Source organism: Macaca mulatta, chromosome 4 (genome assembly GCF_049350105.2).
Source record: "Macaca mulatta isolate MMU2019108-1 chromosome 4, T2T-MMU8v2.0, whole genome shotgun sequence".
NCBI lineage: Eukaryota > Metazoa > Chordata > Mammalia > Primates > Cercopithecidae > Macaca > Macaca mulatta.
Genome location: NC_133409.1, coordinates 28,323,407 through 28,340,926, shown reverse-complemented (window position 1 = coordinate 28,340,926; position 17,520 = coordinate 28,323,407). Strand labels below are relative to the sequence as shown.

General features: G+C 33.6%; 1 protein-coding gene across 32 annotated transcripts in view; it reads left to right on the top strand.

The window, feature by feature from the left end:
- The window catches only part of TRDN (triadin), a 410,920-nt gene that overhangs the window by 292,550 nt on the left and 100,850 nt on the right, over positions 1 to 17,520 (top strand). For 30 of the 32 annotated variants that reach the window (XR_013416180.1, XR_013416179.1, XM_077999343.1 and 27 more), the window contains exon 23: positions 2,787 to 2,837. Coding sequence is in view for 28 of the 32 variants with exons in the window: in XM_077999343.1 (XP_077855469.1) it covers positions 2,787 to 2,837 (51 nt within the window). In the remaining 4 variants the exon portion in view is untranslated. Of the gene's footprint in view, positions 1 to 2,786; positions 2,838 to 17,520 lie in introns of those variants that run through there. The other 2 variants (XR_013416183.1, XR_013416181.1) reach the window with 1 other exon arrangement.

Genomic DNA, 17,520 nt, shown 5'->3' with positions numbered 1-17,520 from the left:
AAAACAGGAGAATGATATGTCTTGCTACTTTTGTTGCTGGTTCAGTCATTGACTTTCCTGGACCAGTGGACTCACTTAAGCCTTTTCAACACACCCACAGGGGCATAGTCTTGCATATGAGGTCTTGACCATCCAAAACACAGAAAATCCTGTTAGTGACCAATGATATTGGTTATCCTCCTTGTGGCATTCAACCTTATCCCAGATAACTTGTTTCTAACTCCTGGCCTAACATATCTGAGTACGGCAGATTCACCTACAGACTGAGAAAGAGCAAACTGAATCCAAACAGGCAACACAGTAGTTAAGTAATTTCTCCTCCTCTGAGAACACGATGATAGCACCTTTAGGTTTCTCTGTTGTTGGAGTAATGCAATTGGGCCTCAGAATTATTGACTAGTTTTGTGTCCCACGTCTGTGTATGTTTGGATATAATGGGAGAGGAATCTCGACAGAACTGATCTTTAACTATGCTCAGGACTATGCAACTTACGATCCCCCAACTTCAATTTGTCCTCAACATGTTTTTTGTAGACATTTCCACCCAACAATTCCAAGCTAGAATTAAGGTTGGGGTAAGTGTCTGAGGACTTTGAAACTGCTCCCCAACCATGCTGTACGTCATCATGGATACTCACCCAATTCCTCCTTACTGCCTTTGTCTCTGGGGGCAGTGTAAGGCAGTGGCAAATCTGAAACGATTTTCCTATTCCTTAGGGAATTGTTTTTCCATCACAATCTTCTTACCTCAATAATTTTGAGCGAGTTCCACTTTATATCCTAGCACCATTAAACACTTTATAGGCCCTGATCACCAAGAACCATAAATCATCCTATAGGCTCTTGGACACACACGAAGAAACTACCATATTTTAAAAAATGTTTTCCAATATTCTGCTTTTGACAAACAAGATAGATAAGTTGAAAAGTGGCTTAAGAGTTGACTCAAACCACTGACGTATCTCTCCTTCCTAGTGAAGAAGTACAGGGTTTCCATGTAATACTCTCTTCATTTTTTGTCGGATTTAATATCCTACTCACTTCCTTGAGTAGTTAGAGATTGCTCAGAGAAGTCTGTGGACTTCCTAAATTGGGACAAAAGCCCCTGAGGACAAAACAGATGCTGAGAATAAATGATCTGTAGGAAAGTCAGTGCAAGTGATGACTCAGCCTAGGAACAGAAGGCATCTTGCCAGTAGCAAACTTGGAAATAGAAATCACTTTTGTTTTCTGAGATCATTCTCCAAAGCTTAAGGTAATGGGTTTACAATCTTTGAATGTCCTATAAAAGTGTATCTGTTACTCCACCCTTTCCTTCTCTCTCCACCAAAATCAATGTAGTTCTGTGGGCTGTCACTCTAGGTCCTATATTTTATAACTACTAAACCCTCACACAAACATACACACTCACCCATTTAGATCAACATGCTGAATCTTGAATTCTGAGACTCAAAGCATTGCACTCTCCCGCCCCACTGGGAGTCTGTTTCCACCACCACTTCTCATTTCACAACACATTAATCCTTTTGGCTTAGCCAGGAAGTACAAGAGCAGCAAATTACCACCATCAGCTTGAAAAACAGTTAATGAAGCTTCCCAGTGTGTTTGTTCAATTCATGGCTCTTGATTTCATCTTCATATGCTGAAGTATGTGAAAAAAATAGCCCTATTTATACATAGCACCATAAATAGCAACATGAACATTTATTTGCCACAAAATACATTTTTAAAAAAGTTCTACTTGCTTATGGATATCTAAAGCTACAGCTTACCCAACAAGAAAATTTTGCTGTGAAAGATACAGTTCTTTTAATGAAACCTCAAAATCAATTCTTAATACATCCAAAACTATCTGGACAGAGTTAATTCTAAGTGACTACTACAGTGGCATCTCCATTTACAAGCACCACCATCATAGTCTCTGTATTTTCACCCAAATCATATGGTGGGAATAGAAAAAGGGACTGAAAGGATAGATCTCTTTCTTTCCCTTATAATTGTATTAAAACTCATTTTCGTCCATAAAATGTATATTGAGCGTTAATGTTGCAGAGGAAGAATAAAATGTGTTTATGTTTTACCTTTTATTAGACTGTTAATTATAATGATATTCAAGGCATTGCTCATATATATGTCTGGAGCCCATGATATGGTCTGAATCACACTGAAGATATGTTTGGAAGGTGGTAGAATAAGTAAAGTTTTATTTGCGTTACTTCAACCAAGGCCTTCATTTTGAAGACTTTAAAAGTTTATAGATAAAATTGTCTGCTAGGTGAAATTGTCTCTCAAATTTTGTTTTAGTCTCATTCTTGAAGTTTAACTTGAGTCTGAAGACTGAAACACCACTACATACATGATATGTGCAGGATTTTCTATTTGGTTGTTTATTTTTTTGACATAATGTGGGCTAAAAGAAATAAACTGGTTCTGTGCCGATTAAACAGTTTTGGAAGACTTCTGGATGCTGAAGTCATGTGATTTTTTAAAAATTACAGATAAATAAGGTCCTATCCATCCAAATACTCATTCTCTTAAATCAACAAGTAGATTATAACTTGTTGAACAACATGTTTGTGCTAAGGAAAAATGATCAGTTTATGGCTTATTGTAGTCTATACTGATGTTTATTTGTTTCTATATGAGTAAAATCATTTTTAAAGTGCATTATAAAATTTCTACTTACTTTCAGCTTACTGATATTTTCAGCTTACTGACTTCATTATATAGATATCTGAAAATCTCTTTGTCTTGGCTTCAAATAAATGTTCGATGTTTCTTTTCAGAACCTATTAAAGGGAAAGAAGAGAAAGTTCCAGCTTCCCTAAAGGAAAAAGGTAATATTATACAAAGAAATGCGAAGCCACATTGATCTGCCTTTTGCATATTAAGTTATTTGCAACAAAGTAATAAATCACTTCATTTTCAGGGTCTCAAAACCATAGCTTTAGTTTGCCTTCATATGTTTTTAAGCAAAAGAAAAAATATTTATATGCCATCATTAAATTCTAAATTGTTCTATGGAATAAAAAAGAAAGTGTAGCTGCGTCAGAAATACTGCAAAAATTTTAAAAAGTCTCACGCTATTCTGACTCCATGGGTCTGTAGTGAAATGGAGGAATCTACATTGTATAAATATCCAAAGGGGGATCTTAGGAATAGCCATGGAAACCAAAGATTTAAGATAAAATGAAATAGTAAAAAATTCTCAGTGAAATCCTTTGATTCTGTAAGTTCATGTATAATAGAATCCTAAACATATCATATAGCTAGGAGGAACTTAGAAACTGTAGTCCCATCCTCTTGTCTTACAGACAAATGAAACCTGAATAGTCAAGACCTTTTTCAAAGTTATAGTTTGTAGTGGAGACAGCATTAGAACTTCAATCTCCTAAATCAAGCACTGTGCTTTTTCTAATGTGCCGTGGTGCATCTCTAGCCTTTCCATTGTGATAGGCTTGAAGTAAGATAGATTCTGATATGCCGTACATCAAATTATGTCCCCTAAAGCACAAACAAACTTGCCAAATTCAATGTAAAACATTAAATTTCTAACTAATCCAAGTATATTCTGTGGACATGGCATTGTGCTCAGAGTTGTCTAATATTTCTTGGTGTCAAAGTAAACATTAAAAATTTTCCATTGCGCCCATATTAATGAGTCACTGAAATTATAAAAACCATGTAATATACTTACTATTGTGAATGTTAGAAGAAGAGCCCGTTTCCCTGTAAAATATTGACCACACTTAGTAGAGAGGCTTAGCGGTAACATTTTCATCTTACTGAGATTATTTTATTGATAAGAGAAGGATTTCTGGTGAGTTTACATAGGCATGGATTGGGGTTGGAAGTGGTATGGAGATCAGCGGGAGAGGAAACCTGACAGATCAGTAAGAGGAATGAAGGATGCATGGAGACCCCCCATTAGTGAGTGTAGCAATGTATAAAACTATAGCCTTAAGTCATACTTTCCTAATTTTTCAATTAATGTTAAAATAAACATAACTGTTATTTAATGAAATGTAAGAACACAACATTATCTTTTTCTCAACTTCATATGTACCTAATTAAAAAATAATAATTAAGGCAACATGACTTCAAACCTATTAAGGCACTTATGCCTTCTTTTAGAAATGTGTTATTATAACTAAAACTTTTTTTTTTATCAGCTTTTATGGTAGTTACTTTATTGCTATACACTATTGTGTTAATTTGGCATAAGATGTAAACTAGTATATTTTGCTTTGCAAGAGGATTCAACAGGCAGAAAAATAGTGCTATATTTTAGTATTCAAAGTTTAAATTAATTGAGAAAGGTAAGAAAAATATCCTGAACTTACTGAAACATTAATTCATCTTAAATAAATTCTAGGTTTCTTTAACATTATCTTACTGTTGGTTGACTTGGATATTATATAGCAATGTAAGTTGAAATGGTTAGATATCATTAAGTAATTTAATCACACAATGATGCTATATTTCTTTTGCCAATACAAGGTGGAAATATTTTTAAAAGGTGCAGACAGGAATATTATTTATCTATCTATATTTTTATTTTAAAAGTTTAGTTTTTGTTTATTTTAGTATCTGATGTCTGGAAATATATTCTCAAGAATCTTCTTCTACTCTTCCAAATATCTTCTTTTCATAATCCCATACCAGGTGGTCAGATCTAGCACCAGCCGGTTCATGGTTAGAGATATTAGTGATGGGGACAGGGGCAACGTATAACATATTGAAGAAGATACATTAGCTAAATCCTCAGTTTTACTTCAATGTACCATTTTCTTCCTAATTTTTAGTGAGGACTATGACTAGACAATGTTTTCTACAAAAAGATAATTAAATGTAATCACCAGAATAATTATTTTAAATCTCATTTTATTATTATTATTATTATTATTATTTTAGAAATTGAGCCCTTAAATTACTGTCAGGATTTTAATTAGTCATTTTAATTTTTCCCATTTAGAGTGACAATGATCTCTCCCAGATAATTTGCCAGAATATTAATGATGCTCTAAAGTTTTGTGCATTGAATTTCTTATTATTTTTTTGTTCCAAATGAGCAGCCAAAATTCAGACCTGTGATGCTGAATGTGAACGACAACTCCTGGAGATTTTATCAGCAAAGTGTAATCATATCATGCAAAGCGACTTTAACTTTCACCTGTAGGAGGTGTTATCTCATTAGGCTTTCTTTCATTAAAGGGGATGAGTACCATCTCACACATATTGGAACAGTCACATCTCAAATAAATCTTTAGTAACAGGAATTAACTTTAAAAGAAAGTTTTTTTGGTTAAAGGTTTAACACTTCTTCTTTTAGCAATTAGAGAGCTCCTTAAAACGTTTCATTAAAAGAGCATCAGACATAATATGACAATATCATGCACAATTAAATGAGAAATTAATCTATTATATGTTAATCCTATAATACTTAAATAGCCACAGCATATTCTTCTTTGAGTAAAGGTAGAACCATGTTCTAATTTATGCTCTTAAATCTGCTTATGCACTAAACTCTCCTATTGAATTAAAATAAAAATGTTCAGGACTCATGACCAGAGATTCTGATTCAGTAATCATGTAGTGGAGACAAGGACTCTGGCCTTTTAACTGTCATTTTCCAGGAAAATGGAAGTGCATGTTCAAGATTTGAAGGCTCTTTTCATCTTCAGTCTTTAAAATGAAAGATAAAATATAGATGGATAAATTTTAAAAGCCATAACCATATGCAAACAAGAGGGAAACATTTAATTGGTTGAAAAACAGAGTGAAAACAAGGTAGTAAGCTGGAAAGAAGCTGTAGGGGTGCTGGGCTCTGGATCTTTAAACAGAATTGCTGACCAGGATCACATAAGGCAATAATGTTCATTGGAATAAGCAGGGATGTTGCACAAGTCTCATTGCAGTTAACCCCGGTACTGAAGTGGAACCCCCATTCAAGAAAAGAAGGTGAAAAACATTTGCTGTGAATAGTTCTCTGGTGCTACAGTTAATAGGAAAGTGCAGACTCAGGAAAGTGGAGAAAATAAACTCAGCCCCTCATCTAGGACCTGAAGCAAGTCACGTATTGGAAGAGAGACTTACTTGTTCAGTAATATCCCTACTGACACTATGAGCCAAGTTTTGGAGCCATTAAAGTATACTTGGGACTAGAGGCCCAGTGAAAGATTGGGGTCAAAGGAAGGACACACAATCACAATCCATAGGAAAAAAAAAGAAACAGAAACGGCAACGACCACAATAATGCAGTACTCAGGCTGACATACAACCCGAAATTCCAAATCATATGAAAAAAGTTAATAATAAGATAGGTTTTCAGGTGGATGTTGGTGTTGGTTGGGGGTGTGTGGTCATTTGAGGCTGCCTCTGCCATCTTCAGCACGTGGTTCCAAGTTCTGCCTATGCATCGGCATTGCAGCCAGCAATAAGGAGGAGGGAGTGTGAGGGCATGTGTGCCAGGTGGCATGCATCAGTCCCATCCCCTTGCCACCAGGGAAGATTTAGGCTCCTGATACATTTAACTGCAAGGGATTCTGGGTGAGAGAAGGAATGAAGAACAAGTTGTGTTGGCTAGTCAGGGTTTTCTGCCATTATATGCCTTTCTATATGTCTGAAGATTATTATAATAGTATGGAGAAAATATGGACAATATGGAGTGATTTAAACTAGGTTGATTTAGACTAGGTTGATACAAGAATTTTAAAATGATTTTGACTAAACGAAACAACGCAAAAATCAATGTGCATGAATATGTGTAATATGATCACATATATGCATTTATATAACATAGCAAATTATACATATGTACTTATGTTTAAATATTAAATATAAAACACACTAAAAATGTCATCTTGATTTCAACATTGTATCAAATATAGTATCAATGGAGAAAAGGTATAAGAATTGAAAAAGGATAATCAAAGTTGTTGTATTTGCAGAAAAGTTATCTTCATAAATATTCCAAGTTTACTCACAAACAAAATATTAGTATGAATAAGAGAAATTAGCAAAACATCTGAATACAAGATCATCTTATGAAAATTAATATTTAGCATTCCTAAACATAAGTGATGAATAATTCAAAAATTTATTAGTTCAGGGTACCCTATTCACAAACAAATTCAGAAACAAATTCTGTTACAAAGAATAAATGTAGGTAAATATTGATGACATTTTCATGTAAAAAACAGTGAAAAAAGTTTGAAATCCATTTTTAAAGGCTTGAGTAAGTGAAGCAATATTTCCTTTCCCTATCTGGAAGTGACCATTTCCCTCTAAAGTAATGTATAAATTCATATGATTCATATAAAAAATATCAACAGTATTTTTAGAGTGGAAAAAAATGTTTTCTTAGATGTCTTTAAATTTGAAAGGACAAAAATAAGAAAATACTTTTTTGAAAAATAATAAGGTGGAATTGCCTGACCAAATATAGTTATTTTTTATAGAATTGCTTTAATTAAAATGATATGGAAATAGTACTGGTATAGTAAAGCACACTGAGAGAATATAACAGTGAGCCCAGAAATGAAGCCCTAAATGTAAGACAATACATTAGATGACAAATGTATCATTGAGAAAATAAATGGAAAACCACACTTGCTTCTCATGTAGGAAAAATTTTAAATTCCGCTTTCATATTTGGGCAAAAAGAAATTTAAGACATCTTCAAGACTTGATGGTAGAAGACAAACTTCAAACATTCAGAAAAATAGAGGAGAAAATATATATAGCTTTTGGTTACAGTAGAATTTCTTAAGACACAAAGAGAGCAAATCCAGAAGAGTAAGATTAGCCACACATTGGAAAAATATATTGCAATGCATATAATGAACAAAGAAAAATAACTGATATTTTAAAAATCTGCAGATTTTATTTTTAAAAGGAAAGCAAGCACTTGAAATTTAAAGTTTGCCAGTTTCTATTTATTTTAAAAATAGCTAATTGAACAAATGACCAAATAATAAATTTATGATCACTGAAAAATGTGGGTGATATTTGTAATCAGTACTTCTTAGTTAATTTATAGTGAGGACTAACAATTTATTTCTATGACACAGTTCAGTTCAAACAGATGATAGAGAAACAATAGCTGAAATCTCTCTAAACTACATAAAGTTTTTACAAGACATTTACGTAAACCAAACATTAATAATAGGTGTATGTCTATAAGAAAATTTGGGTGACATTAAGAAAAATATTAATATACTCAGAATTCAATGTCATGGACTTGATAATATTTTAAAAAGTTGAAATACATTTCAAAATTGCTTCAACATATTAGAAGCCAGATTCAATCAAAATAAGATGCTACACTGAGGTGAGATAGAACTTTGAGATGGGATACTAGAAAAGAACATGCTTAGAATATAAGATTATACATCTGGTTTACTCCATGCTGAATTTGAGGTATTGTTAGGACACTCTAATAGAAATTTAGAACTGGAAGCTGGCTATCTGGGTGTATCAGAAAAAATATTGGGGTTGGAGATACACTTATGAGCCTGTATTCTGAATTTGAAGATGTGGGCATGCCATGCATGGGTGAGATTTCTTATGGAAAGAGCCAAGGGTAAGAGAAATAAAGTTAGTAGAGAGTAAAGTTAAGTCTCAAAATTGAGGAACCCTAAACCTTCTTCTTAACATGAGTATAACCAACAAACTTGAATTCCAATACTAGTAATCACTCTCTCTGCTATTTATTTTACAGAAACTGGTAATTTTGCATGTTCAGTTGTCACTAGTTTTTATGACTCATTGCAAAGGTCCAATGTTGGTTCTATAAGCACTATTTTAATATTGATTAATGCAGACACAAACCTGCAGGGGAAAACTCAATGATTTATCGAAGGAGTATGTGTTGTGTCATCTGCTTTTTTGAGAAAGTATCAAGACAGTTGGTCTCAGAGACTTACCCCAAAAGGCACCTTTCAAAATAAGTTGATTCAACATATGCCATAGCAAACTTAACCAATGTTTTTGTCTTGCTACATCTAGAGATCACAGATATTCCAGTGTCCAGTGATTAACATAAAAAGCTTGAGTTTTGTCCCAAAAATTCCAGTTTCAAAGTCTTCAGTGTTCTGATTCTGTTTAAACTGATATAACAGGGATGTATTTTGTCTTTTGAAAATGATAACTCTAAGAAGATTAAATTAATCTATATATATTTTATTCACCACTCTAAATGTTTAAAATGTTCCAGTAGTATTGCAATTCACATGTCATCTTCACTCATGTCATTGTCGTCCTCTACAAAATATTAGAACTTACGGTAAAACATTTCCATAGTCTAATACTGAGTCTAGAATATTTGGTTTAGTATTTTAATTTTTCTTTCCTTTTTCTGAGTTTTTTGGTGCCTAGTCTCTAATACAAATTCTTAGTGCGATTTAATTCTGCCCTGAAGTATTTTAGGGAGAAATATTACGACTATCATGTTAACAGTGAAGAAACTGATGCCCAAAGACCAAATGATTGTCCAAGATTTTTATGCTGAATTAGCTACTTAGCTATCAGATTTAATAACCACTAAAAATAATCTTATTTTTCTTTTTTTTCAATATTGGAATATATTAGCAAAACTTATCCTAACTCATAGTCAAAATTTTTGTCTTTGTAATAATTTTATTGTGTTTGCTAGGAATGGAGGAAGGTTACAGATAATCTGTTGATTAATAATAAAAAGACCCATCAAGATTCTAAAGAATAAAATCTTAGAAGATGCCTTTAAAAACCATGATTAGCCATTTTCTGAAGAATTGTGAAAGTGAAAAGTGGACCCATAACAGTAGCACTTTCACTTTAGGCAGGAATTTCCACCCTGACACATTTCTCGTTATGTCCCTTATGCCAAAATGTCAAGTTGATAGGATGGAAAGAGGTCATGTATTATTTTCAAAAGTAGTTGAGGGGGCCAGGATTTTCTCTGCAAGCACTGGCTTTACAAAAGTACTGTATCCAAGCACTGAGAATTTTTATTTTCTTCATCCTAAATGTTAATATACAACAACAATATGTGTACAGCTGTGTGTATGTGAAATACACGTGCAAGTCTAAGCATAGAGCTCCAATATTCCTTCCTGGGTATTTTTTAAATGTCAGCCCTCATTAAAAAGGCAGAATTGAATGAAAGAATGGGTTACTATCGCACTGCAACCCTTCTTATCACTCCAAGCTATTTTATGCATATGTTCTAATATGCTTCTCTCCTTGAAGGGATTTTTTTTTTTTTAAGAGATGAGGTCTTGCTCTGTTGCTCAGGCTGGCATCAAACTCCTGGGCTCAAGAGATCCTCCTCCCTCAGCCTCCTGAGTACCTGTAATTGTAAGCATGCACCACACACCTGACTTCTGTCTATTAACATTTTAAAAAATATATTATTTCTACTGTAAGTCATCTATTATTTTTACATTTTTGAACAAGATATAAGATGATTCATACTTAAACCTATGACCTTCTATCTACTTAATTTATTATTCTTACTTCAAATTCAAGAAAATCAATACTGGTACCCAGAAAAACAAGCAAGAGTCTAGTGACTTCCCCTCAGTAAAGGAGAACTAAGGAATGCCTGCCTATTTACCTTGATAAGAGGCTTTTGCACAACTTTCCGAACCCATTGAATGGTTTAAAGTCAGCAGGTTCATTAGTTGAAATATTTCCAACCTGCCATCTGCCATCTTCAAATAACAACACAGGGCCTGGTTCTGACAGTTTCTGCAGGACCTACAAATGCATGCAGCCACCTCCAATTATATCTTACCTATTTAAATGCCCACTCTTCACATTGGGAAGCTTCAGGGAAGGAAAGAATAATGAGGCACATATAAGTAGGCATAAAAGAAAGAACAGATAAAAGCAGAGTGACACTATCAGAAGCGTGGTACATTGCATTTAGCATATACAAAAGACAAAAGACAATGAAAATGAAATGATGACAGAATAAGGCAGGGACAATGTATACATTTATTCTGTGCTGCAAAGAGAGAATACCCTGTGGCCCATTTTTTTTTTTAATATCCACTCAGCAACGCTTTTCTGTGAGCATCAAACTCCTATGGGAATGTTGCCAAGGAAGGATTGCAGAATCAGGACTCAGGCATAAAGCATTGAGTCATGACTTAAGCACCTGCATTACAAACTGGAGTCATTTTAAAACTACACCTACAGAAACTTATCAAGCATAATTGCTTTTGTTTTGTTTCTGTTGTTGACTTAATGGGTCTGAGAGGTGTGTGAGAGAGACAGAGACAGACAGAGAGAGACAGAGAACATGCGTGTGTGGAGGTGTGCTTCTGTGTGTGCCTATGTGTTATGGAAAAAGCACTGATGTCAGTAGTTTGAGGCTTTTGCTTCCTGAAATAACTAGCAATAAATAAATTAGTTCATGTAGCCACTCTGAATAGTTTTATCAGACAGACAAATTAAATATAAATATCTGAAGATAATGTGCACCAGGGTTCAGTGTCTGGTGGGTCAGTTCTAATGTGTTTTTCCACACATGTAAGTGTTTTGGATTGTGAGACAGGGATTCTGCTTCATATTTTGATTTAAACACCCTAAAAATGAAGTTAGCATTTTGATTTCCCTGTCATTTTGAAACAGCATTTTAATTTAGTTACATATCCATAACAATTTTTGAGTGTTCACATAATGTTCTGTGGCTGTTCTAGGCAGCGAGGCTCCAAAGACGAAAAGACAAATTTCCTGTCTTCAAAGATCTCACAAGACAGTGAAAAAAGAGCTGGGACAGGGGAAAAGTGAAATGTTGGCCAATGCTCCCTTCAGTAAGGCAGGCCAAATTTTCATCCAATCAATGGAGATCTGTTATTTCAATATTAGTACTTGAATGCTCAGGAAATATTTGTTAAATTATTCAGTCTAATTCTAGCCACAAATTCCTGAGATAATTATAATGTTCCCATTTCAAAAGGTAAGAAAATGGAAATTTGGAGAGTTTCAGAGACCACATATTAGATTACTTGGTTGAAAAGGAAATAAATTTCAAACTGAGGAATTGTTTGCTTGGTTAGCTTTTGCCTGTTTGTTTGTTTTCCTTCAACTGCAGTGGCAAAAATGATCTCTGCAACTCCTTGACATGAATGAGGTTGAACTATCACTTGAGAATATCATCACCTTGCTTCTTTATTATGCATGGAAGGATTCCTCAATTCATGAGCAAAGATGATACTAATTTAGAAAGATAATCAGGAAAAATGGGAGCATAGAGAATGCATGAAGTGTCAAGACCATATGGATGTGGCTAAATAAGAGAAAGGAAAATGTTAAGCAGTCAGTAGAATATTGAAGTAAAGAAATGTACAGCCAGATAAGATGAAAAGCTATGTAGCAGTAGATGTTGGGTGTTGGTTCGCTGTGTGACCTCACCCAAAGTTAGAACAATTTCTTCTTTTGACAATCTATGAACTGAAGAAGTTCAAAATCAAACTCAAAGGCAGTCAAATCTTGTCTTTTTCACAGTTATATTTATCTGGACCACAAAGCAATGTGTCTGCAGCAGAAGAAATCAGATACCATCCAGAACAGCAGACTGAATATTTGCAAAATAAGCATTCCTCTTAAGACTTATTTAGGGAGGGTTATCCCATATCTGAAATATTGAAGTCAAGCTATTTGGAGTGACAGTATTTCTATATTCCATGAAATACTTCCTCGTGCAGAAAACAGAATGTAGAAGAGCGTGAGTGTGTGTGTGTACAGGCACACGGACATTGCATCACATTTTCTTTTAAATAATATAGTTAGGACAACAACAAAGTTGTGAAATTGTGTGTCTTTGTGTGTAGTAGTTGTGTAGTTGTAGTAGTAATAGTAGTAATAGCAGGTAGTAGTAGTAATAGTAGCAGGTTTTCATCAAAGTCAAAATATTCAGTAGATCCTGAATAAAAAATGGTTCAAATGATGGAAAATCCATGGATTTGGAATAAATGTATGAATGTTGCTTGTAACAAATAAAACTCTTTTTATTTTAAAATCCATATTGTATTTAAAATTGTGTTATAAAAGTGTGAGAAAAGTAGTTTAACATATTAATGAAATGGTTGACATCCACCATTTGCTTTGTACCTGGCACCATTCTAAGTACTTCACGTGTAGTGTTTAATTTTCACAGCAATCCTGTTTTCATTAACGTGAAAATGGAAGCACTGAGAGTTACTTGCCCAGGTCACACAGTTGCCATCCAGAACTGGTGTCTGGCAGTCTGATTTTAGACCTATGTCCTCAGCCACCATGTTTTCCAAACCCCCTCATACTAAAACTCACCTATGGTTGACCAGCGATAACACTGCTAATGTTCCTTTATATATTTTACAGAAGTAGGTTTTGTGAACTGCTTTTAAATATAACATCTTCCCATGTCATTAAACATTGAATACTACTCCAGGAGTGTGTGAGAGAGTTATTCATTTTCTATCAGTGCTCAGACTGCTTAGTTTTACCAGCTCAACATAGGAAACTATATAATATGATTTATGATTTAAAGACTGGCTTGAAAAAAGTAGAAACCTCTGTGACTATATTGTATATGTTAATTATAATCCTAATGACTATTAGTAATTTGTGTAGATAACACAACATAGATAATATAGACGGACAACTTATAAGAAGTAGAATGTGGTGTGCCATATAGTTTTCATGTATTCAGTGCTTCAAAGCTTTCAATTCTATCTGTAGCAACTTTAGTTTTAGAAGTGTGTTTAAGAGCTTAAAACTTTGAAAACAGAATTTGAATCCCAGTTTTGGCACTTACTAGGGATATTTAAACATATTATTAAGTATATTTACATATTATTAAACATATTATTAAGTCTCAGTATTGCTATCTGTAAATTGAGTCTAATAATAACATTTACCACATAGGAGTGGTATGTAAGGATTGTGAAATTTGTCCATTTTTTCAACAAATATTTGTTGATCTCTCTTCTGTGCAAAGAACAGTCTAAACACTGTCATGTATTAGGGAAAATAAAAATTCATCCCATGACTCATTAAGTTTATATGCTATTGGGGTTAGAGAGCTAATAAACAAATGAATGATTAATATTATATAAATAAAATATAGATGACATATATAATATACTTACCTTAGAGATTACCATGTGGCAAATGCAAAGTGTCATTGGTGCAAAATAATAATAATTATTATTTTATTTTATTGCACATGTAAGATACCTATGTGCTAAAGAAGCAACTGTGATAATAAAAAAAAATGAGAAAAAAATCAATGATATTTAGCTTTTGCCTTGCAAAGTACTTAAAATAGAGGCATTCTGAAAAGAATGCAGATTCTTGGGATTTATATATTGAATAAATGTGTTTCTTTTCATTTTATGAAGACAAAGCAGAGACTCCTAAACAGAGTTGGTCTCCACTGCTGCCCTTCTGACTTAAGCACTTGCATGCTGAAGTTTTGGTTTGCTTATTCTACTTAAAAATACTATTGATAACATTGAAAAATCACTAATGAAGCTCCCTTCCCCAGGCCCATTAGCAATTTACATTTCACAAATGAAATCAACAGCCTGGAAAAGTCTGCACAGGAAATGGCAGGCTGCCTGCCTCAACAACTTAGCATGGGGCCTTCTTGGTTCCATATTTCCGCAATGCTTGTACGTGTAGCCCAAAATGAAAGGCTTCAGTGGCAAATGTTTACAGAAATTAGATATGTTATTATTCTACAATAGTAATTAGTGGTAGAAAAAAATTAAACAGTGAAGATGGAATGAAAAATAAATGCTTGCCTGCCGCCTCTCTGAACTCACGGTCCCAATGGCCAGTATTAACTAACAACTGTCCTTAGTTTCCAGAAGCATCTCATTATAACTTTTTATTGAGCTTCATATATAGACAAAGTTTATATATATATACACACATATGTAAATATATATATAGTTGTTTTTATATGGCTTGAAATAAATCCTGGTTAGAAACTGCAATCTCATATGGCTCAAAAAATACTTTACTGTCAGTAGAAATACCATCTACAAAATAAGTGCACTGAGTTCTTAAAAATCGAGTAGCCTAATAAAAGAGTTGTTCAACTTAGAAAATCCGTTGCCTATTTCTCACATATCAATTCCTGCCTCGAATATTCAAGGGCAAAGTCCCAATTCTGTTTAAAAAAAAGAAGAAAATTACTTTGAAAGATCATGCAATTTGAGTTTATGAGCATAATTTAAAAATAGCTAAGCTCTTTATACACATCACTCCAAACTCTCACATCAATTTTACAACATTATTTTCTCCATTTTAGCAATGGCAGAATAAAGACTTGAGGTTTTACGTAATGCCCAAGGTCACAGAACTTAGGAAATGGGCTTGCTTTTAAAGTCAGATTATAGAACCCAAAAACTGACTCTTCATACACCAAAAAAACTTATCCTAGGTCATCTTTAGCATTACTGTTCACATAACACTAAAGCCAGTAATTCTATTCTAGAAAGAGGGCCCATAGCTACACATTAGATAGCATCTTTTCATAAGAATGCATACAAAATTCTGTGTACAAGACCGAAGTTGGTTCTGGTTGTATTGTATCCATAGTTGATAAAAATATACTCCACAATTTTTCCAAAAGATCGTTAGACACACATTAAGTCCGAGAAGATTTCATTTCAAGATTGCAATAACAATGTGATTGACAGGAGTGAGAGCTGTGTGCAGAGTGGGAAGCAAAACTGTTTCAAATAGATACCTATTCTTGATGAGCAAAATGCTAATGAACTGTGTCCTTGGAAAAAAAGATTTAAATTTGCAGTAATTTGTTTCTAAGAAATCCAAATATTCAAAATTAGCCATACTTCAGAAACAGAACTAAGAAGGAGACCAAGATCATTCTATCCAGACCTTGGGATATGACCCGGGTGAAGGGAAATAGGTAGGGAAAATGGAATCATAATTCTGCCACTTAGCAGCTGAATGAACCGTAAGCTTCAGTCACTTCATCTACCAAATGGGGATTAAAATAGCATGTACTTCATAAAATAACGGAATAACACAAGTTAACAATTGACCAGCACTTGAGCCATAATAAGTACCCCAGAAAAAATAATTCTTATTACTAGAATTGTGCTAATTTGCTTGAAAGTTTAAACTGTACTGTTGACCTAGCGTAGATTCAATAAAGACAGAACTGTTGGAGAAAAAAAAAAGTTGTTTCCTTTCCAAAGAAGCCAAAATCTCATCAGAACTCACCATCAAAAGAGAGAATTGTGTTATTGTAGACTAAGTAGGAATTAACTTTAGCCTAAACTGACTGAGACAAAACATAGCATCAGGAAACCCAACAATTGAAGGTATCATTGAATTATTGGAGGCCATATTTGCTATCATTGGAAACATAAAGACATCACTTATTTTTTTAAGTTTCTGAAATAAAATGTAAATGCAACAGCTATGCGACATTGAACTTTTATCTCTAGTTCTAGAGGCACAAGATGAATCAATTTCTTCTAGGACTATGGATACCCAACAGGGACCTTTAGTCTTTCTATATATTCCATTTATTTCACTCATTCATTCCTTCAACAATATTCGTTGATCATATACCACATGTCAGATATTTCACCCAGTGCTGATATTTGAGTAATAAAACACAGTTCTTGCACTAATGGAGCTTAAAATCTAAAGAGTGGTTACAGACAATAACAAAATTTTCTATAATACTGTGGCACATAGAAAACATTAAAATAGGGTATATCTACAAGCTAAGTGAATGTGTCAAAAAAAGGGGAGAAATATGTGCCAAAGAGTGTCAGAGTGCATTAATAGCACCAATACTACTTGCATTCCATACTTGCATACTGAGTGCTTTCAAGTATTATAGGGAGTAGGATGTACAAGCCTATGACATTCTTTATTATATACAATTCTGCAGTTAAACAACTTAGCTTTTTAAATTATAACTACAGAAAATGAGACATGGCTAGGCTAAAACCCAAATAAAACTGGTAGCATTATCCCTTATACATAGTTTATGCTCACTAGGTATTCCAACTATGATGTCAGTTTTTCTGCTGTTTGAAGGGAGGAAAAGTATAAAGTACCAGAACTCTTCCATTAATCAAAAGAAGACTCTATACCAAGAACAGATAACTATAAAGCCTAAGCAAAGTTGGTTAAATAAGAGGATAGGCTGGCAACATGAAAATATAGGCAAGTATCTATTCATTAGGGTGGGGCTATAAATATTACTTGAATAGTTTAAAGAAGCTATCAATTTATTTTATACTGGTGTTTTTAGAATGCAGAATTTCTGGACAAAAGACACTGTCCCAGGACAATAAGAGAACAAGATACTTCATTTCACTGATTGTTTATATTATTATATTAAATTTAAGTAAAATTGATTTATTTTATAAAATTAATACTAATAGAAATACTGGGAAAACAATAATTATATTAACCACCAGGTGGAGCCCCATGAATTAAATGTATAGTAGTCCAAAAAAATTACTTAAGTTGATCAAATTAGGAAAATTTATG